Genomic DNA, 24414 nt, shown 5'->3' on the forward strand with positions numbered 1-24414 from the left:
GACTGAAACTTCCGCCATCGTCACTCAAGGCAGACCGCCTCCAACCCAGCCTCAGCCTCCACATTTCTCATGCTAGCCTGGATTCAGCCAGCTTGGTTGTCTCCAGGCTCCAGTACGGAGGTCTCCGGACGGTTTTTACTTTCAGGTCGCGCTCATTTATGGCTTATATACTATTATGCAATTGGAGTTAATCCCTCTTGTAGGTTTATTATGTTCATTTCAAAATATCTAGCATATCGAAGTACACGAGGGACACAGCCGTTTTAAGATATGCCCATAGTCAAATACAGAAGGAAAAGCATATCCATCCTATTGCGCTGAATCGTAACGCAATTTCAACATTCGGCTCTGGTTCATATTCAGAGATCATAGCATACATTCCAACCCAATTTCAAATAAAAGAAACCAGAGAGCCAATATCGTTCAGTCCATAACGAGTCAAATCAACATGAGAAAGACAATAAAGGAGAAAAATAAAAAGCCAGCGCTAGCGTCATTACCTTGGAGATCATCGAACTATATGCGAGGGAGAATAAACAGGGAGAAGAGGTGAAGGAAGATAGATACATCGTGAAGTGAGAATTTTGTTCTATACAGGCGACAAGCAAGAGAAGTTTTGAGTGGCATCCGGCTTATTATGTGAATTCGACACTATGTCCTTGTCGCTCCTGCCTTGCTCGGGCTCTCTCCGCGCGTCTCCGGCGGCGATTGCTGGCGTACTCACTTGCGTCGGTCCCGGTGTATGTGCCGGGCGATGTGATGCTTCCAAATGGGTTTGTCGATGGAGGCCGCGGCGGTGGGAAACCACTCGTGCTCTGCTGTGGAGGAATGTAAGACTGGGAAGGAGGGATGCTCCCTGAAGCTGCTGGGCCATGTGCGTAAGGTGGGCTGGCTAGTTGCGGGGGAGGTGAAGTTGCAGCAGCGGCTCCAGCGGCGGCTGAAGCACGTTCTCGATCCATCTGCTCTTGTTGCCGGCGCTCGAGTTCTTCAACTCGTCGCCAACGGTCACGGCTGCCTGTACCCTCGTTGCCAGAGACAGAGCTCGCGCTTCCATTTCGGCGGCGGGAGTTGCGTCTCTCTCGACGACGGGCTTCTCGACCGGCAGCTGCTTCCTCTTCGGTTAATCGTCGAAGCGTGATGTTCCGGCCATCCTCATGCATCTTCACCTTGATTGACACTGGTGGAGATTCGACGTGGTCATCCCGTTGCCATGTGCCGCTGCCGGCAGGCGGCAGGTGTCCCGACGAATGGCCTGGAGGGCCCGGTGCTGGTCCTGGAACCGGGACCGGTGGTGGGACTGCTAGATTGTATTGAGATTGTGGTGGAGGCGGCGCCCCAGGCCCTGTGGGTGTCATAGTCGAAGCTGGATCATAATGAACTGGCGGGACAGGAGGCATATCTGAGTGAGCACCATCGACCGCCCCCGAAGCAACGGGGCCTGCAGAGAGCGCCGAGTCGGGCGGGTACTGCGCACGTTGCGGACGAGGCGTTAGATCCGTGGAGACATCAGTAGCTGTTTGGGAAGCGGGGCGTTTCCGCTGAGGGTAGTATCCATCCCCAGTGTATCGTCGTTTGCTGTTTGCTCGGGCTAACTTTTCGTTCTCACGTTCGTGCCGCCTCATTTCCTCTACATGACGCTGCTCATCACTCTTCTTTCCGCGGGAGAAGAAACCCTTCATAGCTGCCAGCGCACCAGCCCCAAACATAGCGTTCCGAGCGCCGTGAGATGGACCTTCGTCCTGGGTTGACAAGTACGAGTAGTCATAATAAGATGAGTTCGGGCTTTGCGGTCTGCTGGGAGGTCTGGTGGGAGGACGATTGATAGGAGCTGGATAGCTTGGACCAGGCGGAGGGCGGTCATCCAGGCGGCTTAAACTCTCTTCTGTCATGCTGTCCGTCCGACGGTGAGCAGGTTGATATCTACCCGATTCGGCATCACCTTCTCGATTTCGTCTCCTGTCAAATAGCTTCTTAGCGAGCAGAGCACCACCCCCGAGGGCGCCTATTTTGAGGAACTTGCTTCCCCAACCGCCACCATGGCGAGACTCCTCATCCGAGTATTTTTCATCCATGTAAGATGTGTGAGAGCCATCGGAGACGTGGTCGTGGTCTCGGTCACGGTTGCGGCGTCGGAAGAAGCTCGCCAACCCAAGCCCAGCAGCTCCAGCAGCTGCCATTTTTCCGAGATTGCTATGGCCGTGGTCGTCGTCCGGACGGGACACATAGCTATAGCGGCTGTCATAGTCTCCATCTCCAGAGGGCCCTCTGTCAGAATCATAGCGATAGGATAGATAGAACCATGTCACCAGGATAAGGAAGACAGCGACGGCATATAAGATGAATAGCGATTTTGGGGATCCATAAAGTGTGAGTCCAAGTGGGATTTGGACAATCCCTAGGATTCCCAGAGCACGGCCTATCCACCGATGAATCTATAGTCCGGTTAGAGCCAATATTGTAGGTACGGCGGAAGCTACTTACCACTAATTTGAGAGGCACGTGGTATCTTTTCTTATTCCGCTCAATTTTGTGGACGAACCAACCCCAGAAGATCTGGAAAATGATAATAACGTATATGGCAAGACCGATTCCGTGGTGAGGGTTTGAAAGGCTTCTTTTCGGACCGACAGCAAACCAACCAAGAACAAATACGACAGTACTCAGGAATAACGTGAGAACCTGGCACCAAACGTGATATTTGAAGGCTCGGTACGGATTTCGAAGCGAGTAATACCGGACGAGCAGAATCGATAAGGGAACCAGCCCCAGGAATACGATCGCAGCGATAATGCCATGAGCAGCAATAATAGTATGGTAGTTAGGCATATCTCGGAACCTGTTTCCCATTCCTATAGAAATGTTAGCAAGAATAACTTAAAAACCTACTGACCATTATTGTGAGCTCACCATTGTATCGCATTGTTTCGAAGTTTACACCCATGAGATTGGGTAAGAGAAAAGTGTCGCGGTCGAGGTCCCATGTTCCATCGCCAACATGCAGAGTATTCGAGGCATAAGAGGCGTCCCCAGGGGACGTGAACCCTGAACCGCCCGACATGGCTCGAGGTCTTGCTCACGACCGGCTGAGATCGCTTCAAACGACTTTGAGATAGCAGACGCCGATTACCGTCGGAGATCTATTGAGACCCCCCGCTTTGAGGAATGCACCATGCGACGATAAGACGATGAGGGTTGAATCGACAAGGCTAGTATCTTGGAGGATAATGTGGATGGCTGCCCGAGACCGTGGATATGTGGTTGAAGAATGTGTCAATTCCTGGTATGCGATCGATCGAGACTGGCGGTGGAGCAAACGAATAGTAGCAGCAGTCTGATCGTAGAAGATCGAGGCGGGGAAGAGATGAAAGTATTGGAATTCACCACGCAAAGAAGAAGCGGCGTTTCAGCCGCAAAAATAACAACAATAACAATGAGCGAGGGATCCCAGGAAGAGGTACAAGAGGATGAAAGAAGGCCAGCTGCAATGCATCCGATCGAGATTTGATTGACCTCACCCGCAGAAGTTGAGAGGCTGGGAATGCCACAGCCAATAATAGAATGCCTTTTGTGGTTTAGCGTGCCAGCGCATAACCAGAGCAACCGTTGCTGACTGATTCTGGCGCCGCTCACCGCCTTCTACCTCCAGCGGATCGTTATCTTATCTCTTGGAATGACGCGATCCCAATCCTTTGTCTTCGATTTGTCTTCGACCTGAACACTTCCCCCATGGACTGACAGCGCAATGTCGCAACTCGAAGTCTTTACCAGGGCCCTCTCGCGGTAGGTGATACTTCTATTGGGGTTGACGAGATCGTTCCCCACGGTCGGTGGGTTCATTACTAACTGCCGATCTCAATAACGATAACAGCCTCCTCGGATGGATATAGTAAGCAACCACGCCTTTGATATAGTTACAGCAACTGTTCATATCAGAGCACCATAGGCTAACAAAGACGTCAAGCACATTTTGCTGGTCCGCTTCGTTTTATCCGCAGCCTATTGATAACTACCGCCGAAAAGCGACTACCGGCTTAGCCATCGACTTCCCTACCGTTAATGTTCTTGGGTTCGTCTGTTATACCGTGTATACAGGAGCATTTCTATACTCGCCTGTTATTCGGCATCAGTATGCTGCTCGACATCCTGTATCGCAAGAACCGACGGTGCGGTTCAACGATTTCGCATTTGCTTTGCACGCTGTCGTCCTAGGTGGCCTGGTCTACTCACAATTTTACCCAAAAATATGGGGGTTCAAGGTGTCGCGCTTCCAACGAGTCAGTAAGCCGATTGCAGGACTATTTTGGGGCTCGTTTGCTGCAGTTGCTGTGGTAATCTGTATTGTCTTAGCCAAGAGTCCCGACGAAGGCTATGAACCGTTAAGTTGGGCTTGGATCGACGTGGTAAGCACAACCAATCGGGAGCAAACGCAATGCTGGACCTATTTTTAGGCTTGTCTGACAGAAGTTCCCAGATCTATGCCCTTTCATACGTGAAGCTAGTGATTACGGTTGTCAAGTACGTCCCGCAAGCATGGGTCAACTACAAACGTAAATCCACACGTGGCTGGAGCATTGTTCAGATATTATTGGATTTCACAGGGGGCGTGCTTTCGCTAGTCCAACTGATCATCGACTCCGCCTTTCAGAACGACTGGAGTGGCATCACGGGGAATCCAATCAAGTTATTGCTGTCAAACGTCACGATCTTCTTCGACTTAATTTTCATGGTGCAACATTATATCCTTTACAGAAATGCTGAGAGCAAAGACAACGGTAAGAATCCTGATGAGAACAGCCCTCTGTTGCTGAACCGGGACGAGCGTGTAGCAAACGCTTCGGCTGCATAGAGTTGGGTACCGCGTACTTTTTGGTGATTGTCAGTGGTGATGCTTACGATAATTAAGAGTATTTTTGGAGATATATAGGACCGTCTCATTTAGAATATCAGGAGAATCAGATTATCTGCAGGAACGAAACCGTTTCACAAGGATCCAGCTAAGCCACGATCAATCGGTCACGATCAGAGACATGGTGGCACAGTAACCTGCTGAAGACCCAATCCTTTGATCCTCCTCGTAAACTTGGATTACTGACTCGCTGGGTGTCGGGTTACGATAGAGAATCGTCACTTCTTCACCCCCACTTATTCAGACAGAGTTCCAGAAGTTTAACCAACAACTGTAATACTGTCCAGCGAATGAGATGCACACAGAGTATAACAGCACAGCACAGCCATGTGTAGGGATATTTGGAATGGTATACGTGGTATCCACGCACAAAATCCAACACAGCTTGCGTAATCGTCGATATCAGACAAGCTGTATACGAGTCCGCTAGGCGGCGGGCACGCTGTCCAGTCTACACCGGTAAAGCCCGCTATCTCCGATGAATCGATCGATCATGAATCAAGCACGAGTCGCTTCTCTGCCAGGGTCTTCTGCTTATCCCCGAAGTGTCCAAATAACCACATAGTTAGCAGCGTGTACCTATCCTCACCTCGTAGGGCTTGTTTCTCGATCAGCGCGATGTCGCGTGGGGTCCGGATCTGAGTCAAGCGTAAATGCGATCGTAAAGGCAAAGAGGGAGCTGTGGGATTGGGCAGGTCTCTCAGGAAACCCAAGGAACGGACCAGTCTGATTCTCGGATCGGGGAAGCGTGAGGTTGGTTTTCTTGAATGTTTGGAGATATTTTAAGAATAAGAAACGGGTCGGAGTTTCGCTGCTCCTGGTTGGTTAGTCAGAGCGCACGGGTCACTGGTCCTCGCAAGCTCAGCCACGTGATCTGCGTGGCTTCCAAGTCGCGTCGGTGGACAGTCGGCCGTTGCACCTCGCAAGCAAAACTCCAGCTCGCAAGAACTAGGGACGGGCTATCGGCAAAAAGCGAGAGATCCATCAAGATCCATGCAGACTCACGCTGGACGCAGCAATGAGCCTAATGGGACACCGCTGTTTGATACTCGCCACTGTCAACGCGGGTCTGGGGAGCGACCCGACGGACCGCCAGTCTGGAGCGTTGCCCGGCGAATGCACGAATGACCGTTGAGGTCCGCCAGAAAGCTGGCGGTAAAGCGCTCGAGTCACGATCTGCAGTGTGCGTCGGTCCCCTGCGCCTTGGCCAGAGCATCAGCCACAATTTTCGTACGGCCTATCCAATGACAACACCGCTTTCCCAGGTAAATTATGGGTATTGCCAAGTCGGGGCTCGGGGGTTATTTTGGGTGGGCACGTTTTCTTACTCAGTTTACCGGCTGGGGCGCTTGCAGTTGGTCTGCGCACCATATTGCCTATTTCTTGCGACGCGCTCTGGGGGCCAGCCCGCTGAACCAAGCTTTCTCTGCATATCTGGTGCAGCTGTCTCCCACTCCTCACGAAGCGGTAAGTTGAGATCGGGGATGCCGTAGGATCGGGCACTCAGAACAGGGCGTCAGTTAGACGGTGGTAACTCTACTCCGGACCCCTGGCCCAGCCAGGAGGGTGAGGGGGTGTGTTCAGCCCTACCGGGACAGCAGCGAACCACCATGCAGACGCTGCACGACACAGCGAATGAGCAGCGGGCCCACACCAGCCAAGTCTGAAGAATGACCCAGTCCGTGGCCGGAGATAGTTACCACGTAAACGTATGAGTTCAGCTACCGGTGGGGTTTCGTAGATCGTTTGGCAACCGAGCTGAGACAGTGACATCGGCGCTGTAACCAATCCATTCCTTCTCCCAGCTGGGCGGGACGAGACATGTATCTGGGGGGAAATTTCCGGACCATCTGTTCAGCTTCCCTGTTGGCTGACAGCCAGAAACATTTATCTAGCATAGCCACGTCTGACTCTCGAGTATGTTGGCAGACTACTAATATTAAAACACAGCTCAATCTGATGCGAGTTTCGATATTGCATTGCACTGCACTGCGACAAGTTCCAGAATAGAACTTGTATACTAATCACTGCGCAACCAACAACTCAGAACGAAGGATATAAAGTCATGCTGCTTGCTACAAGTCTATCTGACGGTCTTCATGGAATGCCACACCACTGCGACTACAACCACTACGACTCCCACCGCATTATAAAGCAACATAGCGGAAAGGCATGGAAGATGGAAGACAACAGAGCTGTACGTCCATGACAAACCAACTTCAAGCATAGTTAACTGACAAATCCACAGAGAAGACAACGCTACGAGGTACCCTACACGACAGCAGCCATGGACAGCAGCCTCCTGCTCCCAGACGACTCGATGCTCTACACCTCGCAAGCATCCTTCGCCCCCATGTCCAGTCAACCGGCCGTTCACCTGCCAGAGGAGTATCTCCCGTACGGCAGCCAGCTCGACGGCTCTTCCTACTACCCAGCACCTCAGGCTCAGCCCTACATCTCGCACCAATCCCCATACTACAACATCGCAGCAAACCAAGCCCAACCAAGCTCACAATGGCTTCACCCGTCACACGCCTCCACCTCTGCATCTAGCCCCCGCCATCATCACCATCATCATCACCACCACCACGCCACATCCTACCAAGAGTCCATCCCATCCATCGCCTCTTCCGACCTCGACCCAGACTTCGACGTCGACATGGACATGGACCTCGACCTCGACCTCGACCCCCAAACAACCACTGCCAGAGGAGACCTGCTCCTCTCCTCCCCATCTCCGAACCCCCCATCCCGCACCCCCTCAACCAACTCGTCAAACTCAAAAGACCTGACCCTCTACGGCACACCATCATCCACCCACCCAGGCGCCTGGCGCTGCGCATACCCAAACTGCACCTCGCCGTCCCTCTTCCGCCGCGGCTGCGACCTGCGCAAGCACTATAACCGACACAGGAAGCACCTCTTCTGCCGGCACGACGGGTGTCCGCAGTCAAACCCGCAGGTCCCTGGTGCTGGGTTCAGCAGTAAGAAGGACCGTGATCGTCATGAAGCGAAGCATAACCCCGGCATTATGTGTGAGTGGGCTGGGGAGGGTTGTACGAGGGTCTTCTCGCGCGTGGACAACATGAAGGACCATGTGAGGAGGATTCATTTGAGGGTTAACTAGTATCTACCTGGTTTGTTTTATCTGCGGAGCTGGCTCTGCGGATGAACTTATGAAAAGGGAGAGAAGATGGAAAGTGAGGTTGGATTAATGTCTGTACCAGATTGCATGGCGATGGAATGAGTATAAACGGGCGGGCGGCGCAAGTTTTGGCTGTGGCTTCAAGCTTCCATATTTTTTAAGTATGATTCTATGTGGTGGGATACGCTATTTGTTGAAAATACTGTCATGTTAAATAGTCATAGTCCGGGCTAGCTGGCTAGCATTGCTTCAAGTTGCTGTTTCTTAACCATTCTGTCCTTTCGAAAGGCCTTTCTTTCTTTCGCTTAATCCGCCCATCAACGCCAGCCAAGTCAAGCCTATAACGTAGGGAAGTATAGACGCCGACCTCCCATCAGGCGTGGGGCTTTCATAAATAAGCAGCTGAAGATAAGTAAAAACACCTCGAAAACGCTAGTAGACTTGCCATATATCCTTAGCAAAATGGAACAAACGAAGGAAGATGACAGACAAAATAGATAGATAGTCACTCAACGCCGGAACTCAGGTTTACACTCCACGCTCCATCTTCGCCCCTTTGGTGGTCGGACAAAGAGAATGCAAGAAACGAATGACCGGGCACAAATGTTCTAACATCTGGTATCGCTAAAAAAAAAAAAAAAAATAAAGAGATAAAAAAAAGATATCATAATGCATGTGCTGTGATCCTCTCATGAGTTGGCCGCGTTATTCTCCAGTGGATGGAGAAAGCCGTCTCTCAACAGCGCTCGAATTGAAATATTGTATAATCGGCAAAAAGGTTATTGAGGATTTATTCGTCGCCGTCGCCCTCGGCCGCTTCCCTCAGGTCGTTGCGAGAGAACGTGTCGGAGAGCCGGGTCATCTTTATTCTTGTCCACATGATGGACCCTCACATGCCTGCGGTTGTTTAGCATGGTCCATTTTACTAGGCCGTAGAAAGGAACTTACCGCTGGAGATTATCGGGCCGCGGGTATTTATGTTGCTGGTCTGGACAGAATGGACATACATATCCGGGCGAGTTATGGACGAGCCCGTGGCGAATCATCTCATTCTTCCGTTTGAACCCCTTCCCCCCAGGACCACGTGGACAGCCATCAATTGGGCAGAAGTGAGGTCTATCTTGCGAGTGGACATTCGCATGTGAACTAAGCCTATCAGTATTTGTTTCTTTTCCTATGTTCAAGTCAGGTTTCGGTACTTACTTTAGTAGATACTGCGTTTGGAAGGGGGCTGCTGAACATCCAGGATGTGAGCATTTGAATGTACCTGTCGGAGCAGTTGCCACGTTGCCTTGTGACGAAGGCGTGAAGCTTCCAGGGTCACAGGCCGAGGCATGATCTATCGGCGTCGGATAACTTGCCGCTGGGCTCCTGTTGGAGGCTATAGGTTGCGAGTCGTATGGATAAGGCCCAAGTGGTTTGGCGCCTCGCCAACAAGGCTGCTGTGAGACCGGCGAGGACGCGACAGACGCGGCTTGCAAGCTTACAGGCGAGGGATGTGAATACGGAGTAGGTGGTATCTTTGACTGGGGTAATGGCACGCGATAATGGTCTCGAGGGCTGGGCTCAACCCTCGTCAAAGGCGGGGAGATGGTGGTGACGGGAGGTAGCGAGAATGACGGTGCCCGTGTAGTGCGTGTAGGGGGTCCGGTAGGCGGTGGCGGTAATACAGGCCCGAGCTGAGTGTGAATGGGCGGTAGTTTTGTGTTGGAAGCATTAGGCGAATGGCCTGTTGACGGGTCTTGAAGCGCCGGGAGCGTAAATTGATCGCTATTGAATTTGGGATGCTTGTTTGGTGGGTTTGGCTGTTCCCGCATAGGTGGCAGCTGTGGGCGTTCAAGCCTCTCAAGTGCTTCATAGGAGAGTCTTCCCAATTCGACCGGGCTTGGGTTGCTTTCCGGTCTCCAATAGCCGTGAGAATCCGAGTTTCGCCATAGGGCATCATCGGCCTCTCGTTGCCCAAAACGGAGCTCGATTTTCTTAGATCTAGGGAGATTCTTACTCTCATATTTGGTGTCATCGTGCTGCGATGACTGCTCTTGACTTTCAAATGGGGGCGGCGTCGACTTCCTGGGGTTGTAATTCGGCTTGAATACTTCAAGCGGTGGGGAATCGGAGCCCATTGCTTCGGTCATGGAGGCGGCGGTTTTTGGCGCATCAGGAGCGCCACCCTCTCTCGTAAAGCGATTGAGCTTGTTTAGTTGGCCCGCTTAGACGAGGTGTTCCTACGTTCTTCTTTTTTTCTTCCTTCGTTTTTTCCCCCGCTTTCTGGTCTTTCCTGATAGAGGCTCCAAAACAGCACCCAGGTGGAAGAAGATAAGAGACAATGAGTACACTTAGACCATTAGACCAGGATACGCGACAGGATTAAGTCTGGAGGGAAGTCAGTACAAGCGACAATATTACCGAGAAACGCGACAGTAAGCATCGGGGGGTTGAGGGGAGAGCAGTAAGTTACACAGGCGAGAGGGTGCGAGGACAGTTGGGTGAGAGTCACCAGTAAAACCCAGACGGCAAGTAACCATAGCGGGGAAGATGAAGAGTTGTCAAGACAGATTCCATGGTGGCAGCAAGGTTGGGAACAAGAGCAACATGGGTTGAGAGTGGAAGGCGGAGGCGAAATAAGCTCACCTGTTTTCCAGGAACGGATGAGGCTCAATCGGAGACGAATCGCGCACCGGTTGAGGCTCAAGAAGCGAGGTCCGACAAGAGGTCAAAGGCAGCTCCTCCGCTCAAGATAAAGAAAATAGCTGGGGAACCAAAGTTCCGGAATGGAGAGAAACCCGGCTCTTGAAGGACTGGGATGACGCCAGCGTCGATCGCAGGTGAGCTGGTTAAAGCCTCGGTGGAAGCGCCAAAAGGGCCGCTCGGGGATTTTGCAGCAGCGGCAGAATGACCTCACGCCGCGAGGAAACGGAAGAGAAAGAGGAAGAAGCGATTAAGCGAATACGAGAGGGAAGATCTGAAAGAAAGAAGCAAAAAGGAAAGGACGGTGATGGAGAGGAGCAGAACGGCGCGTTGATCAGAGAAAAAACGACAGGGAATGCAACGGGAGGGACTGGACAGTGGTTTCTGTCTGAATCAGGCCTTCACTCAAGCTGCTTGGCAGGTGGACACGACGCAGAGCTGCCAGAGCCTCTGAAGCGGTCAAGTGGTTGAGGCTGCGGACGAGAGAGGACGACGGGGCGATAATAATAATAATTATACGTGATCCCGAGAGCAGCGGGAAGCCAGCCAGAAGCGCCGCACCTTGGATTCTGGAACCACTTGAAATCTGGACGACGGAGTGGAGAAGAAGTGGCACTTCTGTGTGTCCGTCAGGTCCCCGAATGGCGAGGGATTGGTTTCTTGGGTTTCTTGAAACCCGTGCAGGTTTGCAACTCAACTGATCAACGGGGGCTCGAAATATCGCCTTCACCTCCGGTGACTGCCATATGTCGACGATGATGATGGTGGTGGTGGTGATGGAGAGAAGAAGCAAGCACCTCAGGAGAGAAAGTCACACGAGGGGGTGACTGCAGACGCCGCCACCAGGCAATCATCGAAATAATTATCTCAAGGCGAGCAGAGGTGGGGGGGCAGGGAATGAGCAAAATAATGCAGAAAATAATAATAATAATAATATTGGGATTTAATAATAATCCCGAACGAAACCTGCCGAGTCCGTCGGCGGCTGCGAGCGGTGATTGGGCGGGCAGCGGGCTCAAAAGAGTTTCGAGGCGAGTCACTCGTGGGAAGAAGCCTCAAGCCGGCTCAACAAGGAAGGAGTACTTGATTGCTTGAGATGTTCTCCGGCATTTCGTAATGCCACGCCCGCGACGACCAGCACGAGCGACTAAACGAGACTAAATCAATTTCAGGCTCCAGTCTGCTCCACTCACACAGATGAGGCTCTAGTTTTGCACCGCTGATTGGATGCGGCTGACAAGGAGGCTGAAGTGCTCGTCGTTCTTCTGCAGAGAACCGCCGTGGAACTTGCCTGAAGGATTCGCCGGCTCCCTCGACTTTCAGACACCCTCGAGACTGAGAGGGCTTCTTAAAGGGAGCTCCTCGTATTCGCTTCTTGTTTACACGAGAGACCAGGAGGCCTCGCTTTCCTGCTTTGGGAGCTTCCTGCTTGAGGAGTTTCCTGCGCTGGGTGGAACTGCAGTGTGTACTGTCAGCAGTTGGTACCTAAGGCTGCAATGCGCGCCTTCGCTGACCGCCACGAAGCATATCCACCTCCAACCCGACTCGGACTCGTGGAGAGGAGAGGGGAAAGCAAGAACAAAAGAAAAGGGCAGGAAAAGGATCAACGAGACTCGGGAATCGGGGCAAAGGAAAATAAGGAAGTCAACCTTGGGCGTGGCTGGCGGGACTGGGAATACGCGTGCGAGTACAATGAGGCACGGGTGTTCTGCAGTCCAGATCCGGATCCCAAGCCCCAAGCCTGGAGACCATCGAGCTTCCACAGTCCACGGGCCTCTGTGAAAGTTAACTACTTTAGCGCCCTTGCTTCCCGCTCTCCCAGGATTTCTGGGATTCTGGAAACAGCATCCTTCTTCACGGTCCTCAGAGAACAAGGCTCAACCGCAGATGGGACTGCGGACTGATCAGACGGCCTCTGTGGAAAGGACCTTCCTCGACAGCCTCCTGGTCAGCAGGAATGGGCTAATCTCTCTTGGCACGCCGCAGTGGTTGGGTGATTCGTGGCAGCAACTGTCACTCTGCAGTTGAAATGATCGGCCACGTTTCCCTGTCTTTCCCCTCTCCACTACGGAGTACGGAGCCCACTTCCTCCATGCACCTGCAACTTGTGGAGGGCGAAACAGCCCTCGGACTTGCGACTCCTCACGGAGGGAATGCGGCTTGAAGGAGGGTCAACCTGCGACCACAGAGCCGCTGTCTCATCCTCAGCATTCCGTATTATTGGATGCAATTCAAGAGCTGTTGACGCTTCGTAAATTTTTTGACGATGCCCAGGGCGCTCGGCCGAACTGGGTCCAACCGATCCTCCGAGTCTGGCCCCAAGAAGGAGCTTGAGGAGAAGATGTTTGCCCCTCCAGACCCTCGCAAACGAACATGATGGACAAATTCGCCGGCAGGACAACACCACCGCAATAATTCCGCTGACTACTCAGAGGACGCCTACGGAGTCGACGAGATATATGGCCCGCCTGACAGACAGGGAGCAATTCCAAGTCCGTCGTCCCCCTTGTCTCACCACAACGAGCCCATGTTGCTGGTCACATTCCTCTTCAATCGAGCGATAATATCCGATTCATGGTTGATGAAACCGCCGCCCAGTGCTTCAGATAAATAATGCGTTGATCATCACTTCTCAAGGCGCGAGAGCCGCTCGACAATGTGACATCGTTACATCGGTGTCGCCCCCTCTTCATTCTCGAACACTCCCTGCCCAGTTTCCCCATCTCCAAGTCAGCGACTCAGCAGTCTTCATTCCAACCTGCGTGTCCCAAATCCTGATTGTCTCTCTTTCTCTCTGTCTTTTTTATTTATTTATTTTTTGCCCCTTTTTTTCCACCCTTTTTTGATGGTCTCAATCTGGAATATTGATCCCCACTGGCCGTTCAATCATAATCCGTGCGTGGACATACGGGAGAGCTCCTTTCAGGAGGTGATCGGATTGGTCGCCATTGGTTGACACGCACACCTCCAACCTCTTAGTCTTGTCAGTCAGAAGGTCGTACTCTCATTGTCGTAGTGCCTATAATACTGCGGAGTATAGGCTTTGGAGGCGGGTCAAGGCTCAATGCAGATCAGCATCGTCTTACAGAAAAAAGGAAAGAGAAGAAAGCACCGAATGAGCCGCACCCAATTGGTTTCAGTTGGAGAACCCCGTTTTCCCGTGAGCCTTGAGGCCGGCCGCCTCGTACATTGCTGACGATGTGTTGGTTGCGCCTCACTGGGCCGGGTGTTTCCCTCTTGGCGCAGTCGATGATATGAGAGAACCTCCAGGATCGTGGATGCTGCAATCATCTCCTCCTTCGCGACCCACGCCGTCCCCAAATCCCCAATCACAGCTGTTCCGAGATCGCTGGGATGCGTATCCTTGGATCTTTGCTCGCACTAGAAAGCCCTCACCTGCATGTACATTTAATTTGCCTCGAGAACTCGAAGTCGACCCGAGTGTTTGAAGTTTGAACCCCTCCTGTACGATGAATGTCGGCCAGTTGGCCAGCTTACAGGAAGCGCATCCTTTCGAGTACGAAGTGGGGAAGCACTAAGCCATGAACGCCCGACAAGCTGCAATGATTCTGTCGTTTACTCAAGTCTGGCTCGTATCATCTGATCTGATCATTGATTTAAACTCTCTTCTGCGAACACACCGACCTCGAAACAGGTTGTCTAACATGCAATTGCTCGCTGGTCGTGGATACATATGTATATATATATTCGTATAAGGCATGACATGTAAATGCCAATAAAGACGCACAAACCATCCAACGCCACGCAATCGAGTGCCTTTCTAGTCTCCACAAGGTTCCTCCCGTAGGAAGTCAGCTACTGAACTAAGACATCCTGGCTTTCGGCCTGGCGAGCACGCTGGCTGGCATGGCTCTCCCTACAATTTGCCCTTCTGGCGAAGGACTGCCTGCACCTTCTGCACTCGCTCCCATGCCCCGAGGGCAAACGGCACCGTTTTTTGGGCATACTCTGCGGCACGCGCGCTGCTAGCCTGCCTCAAGGCATAGCGTGCTTTGATGCCTTGCATGATGACCGAGCTCCTCCATTGAAAGAATGCGTCCCCCCAAATGATCTCAGGCGCCGGATCCCATCCGGCATATTCGCTGTACCACCGCAAACAGTCCTCTCGCGTGGGCAAACCGGGGACAGCGCCTGGCCTGAACTTCTCCACCTGGTATTCTGTTCCTTCGAGGAAGTACGGGCTGGTGAGGTTGCAAAAGTCCGAGAGAGGGTGGCCCACCGTGGCCATTTCCCAGTCCAGCACGCCGATAACACGAGGTTCGGTCTTGTGGAAGACCATGTTGTCAATCTTGTAATCGCCGTGCACTAATGTCCCACGGTCCTTTGGCTGTGTGCTCTTGTCCTGAAAGAAGCCCACCATCTCCATGAAATGGGGCAGCTCCCCGACCGGCTCCTTGGATTCGACATCGACGGCTTGAGCTTGGGCCTTGGAAACTGTGGTAAACGTGGCAATCTGTCGATCATAGAATCCTGTTGGTTTTCCGAATCCTTCTAACCCGACGGACTTGGGGACGACGCGATGGAATTTGGCCAAGGTTCGAACGGCATCCTTCCACCTGCACAACATTAGTCACTGACCAGATGATTACAGAGTCACAAGATATAGAGTTGCGTACAAGGCTGTTCTCTCCTCAGCCGATACCTCAGGAATTGCGGGATCGGTGAATATCCTCCCATCCAGGAACTCCATGATGTAGAAGGGGGTCCCAATTACACTGCTGTCCTCGCAGAGACAGTACGCCTTGGGGACAGGCACGTCCGTTTGCTCCAACGCATGTATAATCTTGTATTCCCGCTCAACCTTGTGTGCTGTCTTTGACAATAGCTTGCCTGGCGGCTTCTTGCGCAGAACGAACTTCTTTCCATCGGAGGCAACGAGCTGGTAGGTTGGGTTCGATTGGCCAAAACCGAACTATGAGAGAGAGAATGAGCGTTGGTTCTTTTTGTCCCCAAGTTGGCTCCATGGCCGCGGTTTTATTTGTTGACTGAGTTACCTGTTTCACCTCCAGGGGTGTCTTGATGACGGGTACATTCTGGTCGATATACCGTTCCAGGGCTGGAACATCGATCGGTTGACGTACGGCACCAGCCATGATCCAAATATGGCAAATGCAATGGATGCGAGATCGGTTATGGGTTAGTCCTCTGGCAGCTCAGATACAGGAATTGAAGCCAAAGGGAACTCATGTCCAGGCCAGGAACATTGCCGGTAATAAGATGGCTCGGAGAGCAATGCGTCCCCAGCTTCCACAGCCGGACCGAGGCTCGAGTGGACACAACCACAATCGGTTTCTGCGGGGCGTCGGCTCAGTTTCCGCCATCCGGGACAGACCATGTGCGCAGTTTGGCTTTGCTTACTCATTGGCATGCAAACGCAGCAAACAGACGCCTCCCACTTTACGCGTGCCCCTCACCGCCAGACGCGTTCCAGCTCCGCAGCCTGTGCGGGAGTCTATATCTACTCGACAATCGCTTGCGTCCCTGCTGAAAATCATACACCGCACTTTCTCTCTTTCCATTACCTCTCTGTCTTCCTCAATTCCCACCCTGACCCATTCATCAACCGTATCATGACCAAGGAGACCACTCCACCACCCAAAGAAACCACCACAGCAACCCACGAACCACCCTCCCTCCCCGCGTCGCCGCTTGCCAAACGACCCAAGCCCTCAAACACAGCCTCCAACCCCACCGAATCCGAACCAACCTCCAAAATGGGCTCCAACATCCCCTCTCTCCAGGTGAAAAAGCTCGTCGACACCGCCCGCGCCCCGACCCGTGGCTCTGCTTTCGCCGCAGGCTACGACATCTACAGTGCAAAGGAAACCGTCATCCCAGCAAAGGGAAAGGCACTCGTTGACACAGGAATCGCCATTGCTGTTCCCGAGGGGACATGTATGTTACCCCTACCCTACTTAATGGCGAAGCCCCCCTTAAAGAGAGGAAAATAAGAAAGCTAACTGGAATTGTGAAAAACCCAGACGGCCGCGTCGCGCCCCGAAGCGGACTCGCATCGAAGCACTTCATCGATACCGGCGCTGGCGTGATTGATGCTGACTACAGAGGCGAGGTCAAGGTTCTGCTGTTTAACTTTTCCGATGTGGATTTCACGATCAACGAGGGGGACCGTATTGCGCAGCTTGTTTTGGAGAGGGTATGTCCCTTTCACACTCTTCACTCTTCTCACGTATGGTATGTGGCTGGATGCTGATACGCAAATGCAGATTTACACACCCGAGGTCGAGGTTGTTGAGGAGTTGGCGGAGAGTGTTCGAGGAGCTGGTGGGTTTGGAAGTACCGGGAACTAAGCGAGTTACTGCCCCGTGGTAAGCTGGATATGCTAGAGAAGTATTTTTGATTGGAGGCGACTCGTGCTGAATCAAAAGTACGTTACGAAACGAACGATACGTTTAGATAGATGGATACCAGAGTTGAGCTCTTGCTTCTGCTCATGATCTAAAAATAACAATGAAAAAGACCATGAAACACTAGCAATGCTCTATATGTTGTTTAGTAATGATGATCGCACTCCAGATCCTAGGCACTGGGCACTGGGCAAATGCATGCAATGTAACCCGACATGTTGGGTTCGTTCTTCAATAGTCCCCCTCCCACTCCTTCGCCATGAACTCCACCGTAGGCTCCCGCAAAAACCTGACGTTCCTCACAAGCCGAATCTCCCCAGCCTTCGTCCGCCGTAGATGTTCGCTCTTCTGCACCTCCTCCTCGCTTCCGCCAGAAGCAGGCGCAGTGGCGGCCAGTTCCACATCCCTCGCTTCAATAGTCTTCTCCAGCACATTGTGCATACTAGCCAGAACCTTTTCGGTGGCCTTTGCAAGCGGCAGCTTCGTAGGCCGTACTTCGTCGCCCGAAACCCAGGACTTTGCGTTCCGTAGCTCTGGGTTGCGATCGGCGAATACAGCTTCGCGGAGTCGGGCGACGGTGAGTGCGGCGAACATGTCGCCTGTGCCGCTGAAGAAGCAGTCTATGGCTGGGACGTCGATGCGGAAGAGGCGCGGTTTGCCGCTGGAGAGGGTTGTGGAGCCAATCACTGTTAGAAGGTTCTGGGTGGAGTCTGGTGAGGGGTTTTCTTGCGATGGGGAGAGTTTGGAGAGTTGCACTGAGGTGATGATTACGTGTGGGATTTTGTATGTTGCGTGCAGGGTTGTTATTGCTTTTGCGAGGGTTTGGAGGGAGGTTATTTGGACACCGGAGAGGACTCTGGACGGCGGGGTGGTTAGTTGTTGGGTTGGGGTAATGGAGAAGGGGGAAGTACTCGGCTTCGAATTGGTTAGGGAGAATCAAGTCGGCGTGCTGCACAATTTTCTTGTATGCCGGTACTACATCGTCGTTGACGTATAGACGGCCTTGGTCACCCATTACGGGATCCAGGACTGGTATGGAAGGCCTCGTTAGTTTGGTGAAGGCGACGGAAACAACAGGTGGGCAACGCACCCCAAAAGAAAGAACCGGGACGGTCTGCAGCCTTTCGTTGGAGGTCTTGACCGATGGACCCGACAGCTTCAACTGCAGCAGCACTCGGCGCATAGCCCGAGAGCATGACATCAAAGTCTGTGAGGTTGCTCATGCACAAGCCTTCATAGAGATTTCTGATCTCATCTGCTGTAGCCCGAGTACCCTTGAACTGGCGGTAACCAGTGTGATTGCCTAAAACCAAGTTAGTCTTGAATATAGCCATTGGGGGGGGGGGGGGGGAGTACTGACTGAAATGCACGGTATTCAAAGCGGCAACATCACAGCCCAGAGACTGCATGACGAGGGTTGCCATTTTGTTACCAACATGGCTGTTATCGAGTCAGCTTGGCTGTAATCACACGTCCGATCCAGAATTGGAAACATAGTAAGGGGGTTTGCATACCCATAGACAACCTGCAATTGTCAGTGTCCAGGCCTGATAAGTGGTGGGTTGGCATAGTGGGGGTGAGCACATACATGGCTGGCAACGGCAAGGACCCTTGTCTCGGGGACCAGATCTGCGGACATGACGGGGAGGGAGACGAGAGGAGCGGAGACGATCTTGACGCGGGCGCGGGTGTCTTGTCTACAACGACCAGAAAGTTGGAAGAGTCATGATTGCAGTCCGGTTGCTGACTGCGATAGAGAAAGTGGACTCGACGCAGTTTTTGTGGAGGAGTTCTGCCCCCTCTGATTGGTGAGTGTCGGGTTTCTTTTCCTGCGGTTGACGACGGAATATCCTCGAGGGCTCGAACAGCGATGAGGTAGGTTCCTGGTTTGCGATGTCGTCGTATCCGTATTCTGCCGTAGGTTTTACGCCCGAGATGGACTCGCAAAAGACAATGGGTCGGGACAATCCTTCACTGGCAGCAGTGGTGCTCGCAGTCACGCCAGGCAGTGCAGGCGTCCTGTCAGAGACCAAAGACCGGCCTAAAAGCAGTCTGCCAGTCAGCCCTAAGCTCGACGAAAGTCGCAATCTTGGACTCGAACAGCTGGAGAATAATTGGCCGTCCGGCGGGTGTCGTGGGGGGCTTCTCTTGGAAGAGGAATGGCTGATGGGCAGAGTCCAGACGCTTCGATCAGGCACACTAAAGTAGTCTCAGTCTCAGTCTCTTTGACCGGGCACCGTCTCCATCGCCCCTAATCCTCTTGCTCTTCCTCTCCTCTTCTTCTCTTCCTCTCTTCTCTTGTTCATTTCATCCTTGCGCTTTCTTTGTCATTCGCTCCTTTGCTCTCGGCCATTGGGCCCTTTGTTTCCATGTGACTGTTGCCTTCTGCACAGTCTGTCCAGTCGCTCTGCCACACTCTCTGGAGTATACAGTACAATGTCTTGCCGATAGTCCGCGGACCGGCCTCACACTCGTTTCTCGTCTTTTGCTTCGATGCTGCTATTGCTCAATTATTCACTAATCTTAATCGCGTCACGCCTGTCCGCCGCTCATCGTTTTATGCCACTCTCTCTCCGTCATCGAAGCCGCCCGTAGCGAATCCACGCCTTGGTCAGAATGCGCCCACAATCATGGATCAACTTCACCCACGTACGGGGATTGCTCGTCTGCGCCCTGGTCCTTCCAGCAGTCATCGCTGAAGAGACTGTGGCAGAATCTGCGGGTGTTTCGCGACCTGGTCCAGACCAAGAGATCGTCGACATAGTGTCCGTCAAAGATGCTCCACCCATCGCTGGGACGAATATCCACCACCAAGGACACGCCCACGAGCATCTTCAGGTGGAGGCCGATGAAATCGGATCTATCATCCAGCGATCGTCGATATCGTCTAGCTTCCCCACGGCCTTCGACACCAGCCTGTCCAACAACTTCACCACCGAGTCTTGCCCAAGCTTCTTCAAGAATTTTCTCGCCGACTCCAGCTTCACCGACTGCCATGCCATCTCTACGCTCCTTCGCGACTCTGCCGGATTCTTCCATACTCTTAGAACCGCCGCCTCTACATCACTTGTCCTCGACACAGCCTGCTCCGCCGACGTCTCGTCCTGCTCCTCCACCATGTCCAGCTTTGCCTCCGACCTTCTCGCCGACGACAACTGCGGCCAGGACTACGAAGCCGGCAACCCTCTCGTCGCAAACGCCTACTACGACATGATTACCTACGAACCTATCTACCGTGCCACCTGCCTCCAAAACCCGGACACATCCGACTACTGCTTCGTCGATGCCGTCACAAACTCCTCCAACCCAGTTGACTACGACATTTACTTCCTCCCCTACGGCAGCACGATTGACTCCAAGTCCACTCCAACCTGTGGCCCTTGCCTCCAAGCAACTCTAGACATCTTCAGCGAATGGGCCCAGGTCAAGGACCAGCCGCTTGCAGATTCATACATCCCTTCAGCCAAGGCAGTCAACGGCAAATGTGGTGCGGATTTCGCAAAGGTTAACATCACCGTTGGGGAAGAAGACGACATCCCCTCTGCTGCCGCGTCGCAGCGAGCAATCTCATTCCCGCTCTGGGTTTCCCTAACAGTAGGCGCTGCCCTGGTATCATTATGAGATACCCAACCGTCACAACCACCTCGACCGCCTCTTCAATCCTCCCTTCTATATATATTATATACCATTACTGTTAACAAGCGTGTCTCGCCTTCTACATTCCGACACTCCTTTTATCTTATTTTTTTAGCGTTGTCGTCCCGGTTTTGACTTTGATCATGTTTGGATGATGACAACGACTGCCTTTTGGTATTTGAATCGTGTATATACCAATTAGATATATACCAGCTAGATAAATCTAATATGCGAAAAGTACGTTCTCAGTGCATTGCATTATAGAATAACACTTACTAAAACAACCAAGCACTAAATGGCTCACTAATCAAGAATACACCTTAGAAACAATAATTGTTAAGTTATAGTATTATTAACCTTGCATTTCATTCATAACGCCGTATGACCATTTTCTCCATTTCTTCTTCCTCATTGGAAACATTCCAGCTGGATTCCCCGAATCGCAGTAGATACAATAGGTACATGTTCTAACCCAGGTAGGACTCAAATATATCACCCATATAGGCTGAACGAAAGAAGGGGGAAGGATTTATAGTATAATATAATATGCACGGAGAAACAAAGTCCAAAAGAAAGAAAGAGAAAACATGGCCATCGCTTCAAACAACAAGAATACGCATTTACCGCGCTTGATTGATATGTGAGTGCATTATTGACTTCCATGAGAAGGCACACCACCCATTGCAACCCCAACCAAGCTCTGCGGCGGACCAAAGCTATCGCTTGGTGATTTGACCACTGGCGATGCGGTCGCGGTCGCGGCTGCGTCTTTCTCGCGCTTAATGCGAAAGTACGCGGACTTTGCGAACCGGTTGAGCTGTGCCCAAAAGTGCCGCCCTGCTGGGTGGAGAGCGATGCGCTCAAGAAGGTCCGCTGTTGCCTCGCGGACATTCTGGTCTGGATGGAGAAGACCCATGGAGATATAGAACAGGCCTGCCTGGCTCTCGGGGGTGACCGTTAGAAGTTGGCAGATGCCGGCGTAGTCTTTGATCGAATGAGCTAAAGCGAGATAGATGTTGCCGGCGTCGAAGGAGGGCAGTTTCAGCGTCCGGAGGCGGTCATGATGATGGTGAAGGTCTGGCTTCTGGATGGGGCGAGCGGGATAGTACATTGCTGCAATGTCTTGGATGAAAGAGTAATAGGACCTAGTAGTCCGCCAGCCTTCGATGCGAGAGACCGACGCCATCAGTTCCCGTTGTTTGGAGGCTTCGTCTGCCCAGACATAGCCATGGCCGCGCAGCGTTGTTGGATCGCCCGGATCCGATTGCAGGCCGCTGGGGCTTTCAGGAGAAAGCTCCTCATTGGGTCCAATTATATACAAGTTTGACGCCCCATAAACCATCTCTTCGAATACGGCTGAAACCCGTGTGAATTTCGTGATGTAGGCGCGCCATTTGGCCCTGATTGCGTTCTCGCCGTATCGGTTTGCGATACTGCGCAGAACATCTTCCATGAACAGATTATCTCCGCTGGGATCGGCATTTGGCCCTGACATGTTTACTGGGCCCTGCTGCTGGAAGTACAGTAAGCCGTCGGTGACTGGTGCTGGTTCAATGTGGTTACTGATTTTAATCCGGCCTGTAGGCAGGTCGCAGAGTACATCCCACCATTCCGGATGATTGGCGAACGTCGGATTTGTGACCCCTGCAATGAACCCTGGCACCTGCAGGAGGTCGTCGATTTTCGTCAAATCCGTGTAGGGGAAAGCATGACGGGTGAAACCACGTAAAATCCCACCAGACGCCAACGCACATGCGGCTAGCACCGCTTCTGCAACCTCTCCAGATGGTCGGTTGTGGCCAAGAAAGACGACCCGCTTCTGTGTTAACATCGCGTTAACAAGAATGATGACCGGGTGGGTGTATGCACCGCTAGTGGTTAAATGAGGGTGGAGAGCGAAAGGCTGCGGTGATGCCGCATGGGGTGCGGAAAAGACTTGGATGAGCTTGACAAGCGAAAAATCGCCGACAATCTCAGGCCAGATAACCGTTGGCACTTTCACCGGAATCGGAATGTCATGATAAATGATTTTAGACTCAAATTCATGGGTATCTCGAGGGACTATGTATCGCGGCGCAGGGCCCCTTTTCGGTGACGGTGGGTTGTCTTCGTCGATTTCGGGTAGTTCGCCTTCCTCAATCCCTCGCTGATGAATCATCTGCTCGAACTTTTCGATGAACATATCCTTGCAATTACTAGCTTGCAATATCTGCCGCTCGAGCAGGTTCAACTTCGGCATTGGGGACAAGTCCATGGAGTTCACGGCATTGTAGAGCGTTTCGAGGGTTTCCGGGTATGGTGATTTAAAGTAGTCTTCCAGGGCTAGTAGTAGAATAGGCTATTTATCGTTAGGACAATCATCTATGGGAGCATGTTCATGGAAACGCTGCGTACTTTATATATGTGAAGGAAAGAATGCCGTGTACAAATCGCCATTGCCTTGACTACAGCACCTCTAATAACACATCAGCCGTCGCTCACGCGCAAAAGATCTATGAATATTGGATAGGGAAACTTACCGCTTGACAGTGTTGTCCTGCTTCGTGTTGACCAGGTTGAGCACATACATCAAAGGGGGCCCTTCGTCGCCATCTTCTTCATCGCTGCTTTGGTCTTCCTCCGTCTCCTCCCCAGAGCCAGTATCCAAATCAACGCCATCTTCTTCGTTGTCGCCCGAGGACGTCTGTGTCTTGGCCTTTTTACCTTTCCTCTTCTTTTTCTTTCCCGACGCTGGGCCGTCTTCATCCCCCTCCGTGCTTGTATCTTTGTGTAGGAAGAATATAGTCCAATCCTGGCTCCGAACGTGTGTCTGATCCGGAAGCATCAGTTCCGCCAACATGCCTTCATCGCTGCTAATGGGGCCTGGGTACTGGTGTTCCATAATTGGACCCCGATCGATGTGGAAGGAAGCAACGAGAATGAATTCAACATGGCGCTCGGGTGAATCACGGGGGTATTGCGATTTACATCGGCGTGGCTTTGAGACCGGCGCAGCGGCCTGCTGGTCGAGGCGACGGATATTTGATGTATCGGAGCTGCTGGGAGAGTGTTTTCGGACGAATGATGGGGAAGGTGATAGGCGAGGAAGTCCATTTGACTTTGGAGGGCTGGAGGACAGGTTCCCCGTCCCATCTGACGTCCGCATAGGCAATGTAACGTTCATTTTCTTTGTTGTGAGGAGAAGGGACTCTGCGGAGAGGACGGGGATTGAGAGGGGGTTGTTAATTGAGGTGGGAGAGCTCCAGACAGCCGGCGAGTAAGAGCTGCGGCATGCTCAATTAATGGACCAATCGAGGGGAAGCCGGTAGTTAGTCCATTTAGCGAGTTGCGGAGAAAAACGTCAAGCAAAGACTGAAGGATTATCAGCTGCTAGATCGACGTTGTGAAGCATGTCTTGTCGGAGTGATTTGAGACTCAGGGGGAAACCGAGAGGCCGAAAAAGGAAACGAACGGATCAGATCTCCACAGCGGGGAAGTCTCACTGTGATAAATCATGGTTTGGAGTGACCACAGCATTTTTTATGGTATTCAACGCAGTGTAATATTAAAGTTTACCCAGTATCTGGTTTGTTCGATTTTCTATGGCCATGATTTGCTCGTATGCTGCATCTAGCGAGATTTGTGTATACGGTCTATAGTCCTTGGATACGCCC

General features: G+C 52.2%; 9 protein-coding genes across 9 annotated transcripts; 4 read left to right on the forward strand and 5 right to left on the reverse strand.

The window, feature by feature from the left end:
- Positions 1-189: 189 nt before the first annotated feature.
- On the reverse strand, positions 190-3506 carry ASPVEDRAFT_157671 (uncharacterized protein). The gene is made up of 3 exons (XM_040808547.1): positions 2908-3506; positions 2482-2849; positions 190-2432 (listed from the first exon to the last, which is right to left on the reverse strand). Exons 1-3 carry the CDS (start codon positions 3056-3058, stop codon positions 636-638), a joined length of 2316 nt encoding a protein of 771 aa, XP_040662049.1. The 5' UTR covers positions 3059-3506; the 3' UTR covers positions 190-635.
- A 236-nt stretch (positions 3507-3742) lies between these two features.
- Positions 3743-4846, forward strand: ASPVEDRAFT_48524 (putative L-cystine transporter; the record flags this gene model as incomplete). The annotated part of the gene is made up of 4 exons (XM_040814021.1): positions 3743-3780; positions 3869-3886; positions 3962-4400; positions 4472-4846. The coding sequence occupies 4 exons, from the start codon at positions 3743-3745 to the stop codon at positions 4844-4846; spliced, it is 870 nt and encodes a 289-aa protein (XP_040662050.1).
- Positions 4847-6971: 2125 nt separating this feature from the next.
- On the forward strand, positions 6972-8033 carry ASPVEDRAFT_78061 (putative C2H2 transcription factor; the record flags this gene model as incomplete). Its single annotated transcript, XM_040816483.1, has 2 exons — positions 6972-7103; positions 7155-8033. The coding sequence occupies 2 exons, from the start codon at positions 6972-6974 to the stop codon at positions 8031-8033; spliced, it is 1011 nt and encodes a 336-aa protein (XP_040662051.1).
- Positions 8034-8830: 797 nt separating this feature from the next.
- Positions 8831-10186, reverse strand: ASPVEDRAFT_78062 (uncharacterized protein; the record flags this gene model as incomplete). The annotated part of the gene is made up of 3 exons (XM_040816484.1): positions 8831-8948; positions 9000-9197; positions 9255-10186. The coding sequence occupies 3 exons, from the start codon at positions 10184-10186 to the stop codon at positions 8831-8833; spliced, it is 1248 nt and encodes a 415-aa protein (XP_040662052.1).
- Positions 10187-14323: 4137 nt separating this feature from the next.
- Positions 14324-15973, reverse strand: ASPVEDRAFT_227081 (phosphotransferase family protein). The gene is made up of 3 exons (XM_040809495.1): positions 15755-15973; positions 15377-15672; positions 14324-15316 (listed from the first exon to the last, which is right to left on the reverse strand). Exons 1-3 carry the CDS (start codon positions 15851-15853, stop codon positions 14617-14619), a joined length of 1095 nt encoding a protein of 364 aa, XP_040662053.1. The 5' UTR covers positions 15854-15973; the 3' UTR covers positions 14324-14616.
- A 501-nt stretch (positions 15974-16474) lies between these two features.
- Positions 16475-17068, forward strand: ASPVEDRAFT_120942 (uncharacterized protein; the record flags this gene model as incomplete). Its single annotated transcript, XM_040805837.1, has 3 exons — positions 16475-16655; positions 16742-16914; positions 16985-17068. 3 exons carry the CDS (start codon positions 16475-16477, stop codon positions 17066-17068), a joined length of 438 nt encoding a protein of 145 aa, XP_040662054.1.
- Positions 17034-18891, reverse strand: ASPVEDRAFT_227079 (pyridoxal kinase). Its single transcript, XM_040809494.1, has 6 exons — positions 18714-18891; positions 18640-18650; positions 18486-18565; positions 18216-18428; positions 18037-18154; positions 17034-17981 (listed from the first exon to the last, which is right to left on the reverse strand). The coding sequence occupies exons 1-6, from the start codon at positions 18762-18764 to the stop codon at positions 17357-17359; spliced, it is 1098 nt and encodes a 365-aa protein (XP_040662055.1). The 5' UTR covers positions 18765-18891; the 3' UTR covers positions 17034-17356.
- Positions 18892-19537: 646 nt separating this feature from the next.
- ASPVEDRAFT_227982 (uncharacterized protein) lies at positions 19538-21122 on the forward strand. Its single transcript, XM_040809498.1, has 2 exons — positions 19538-20998; positions 21086-21122. The coding sequence occupies exon 1, from the start codon at positions 19742-19744 to the stop codon at positions 20744-20746; it is 1005 nt and encodes a 334-aa protein (XP_040662056.1). The 5' UTR covers positions 19538-19741; the 3' UTR covers positions 20747-20998; positions 21086-21122.
- Positions 21123-21410: 288 nt separating this feature from the next.
- ASPVEDRAFT_121562 (AFI1/MesA family protein) lies at positions 21411-23924 on the reverse strand (the record flags this gene model as incomplete). Its single annotated transcript, XM_040805898.1, has 3 exons — positions 21411-23099; positions 23156-23216; positions 23281-23924. 3 exons carry the CDS (start codon positions 23922-23924, stop codon positions 21411-21413), a joined length of 2394 nt encoding a protein of 797 aa, XP_040662057.1.
- Positions 23925-24414: the final 490 nt, after the last annotated feature.

The sequence above is a fragment of the Aspergillus versicolor genome, assembly GCF_001890125.1.
Source record: "Aspergillus versicolor CBS 583.65 unplaced genomic scaffold ASPVEscaffold_1, whole genome shotgun sequence".
Classification (NCBI taxonomy): Eukaryota; Fungi; Ascomycota; class Eurotiomycetes; order Eurotiales; family Aspergillaceae; genus Aspergillus; species Aspergillus versicolor.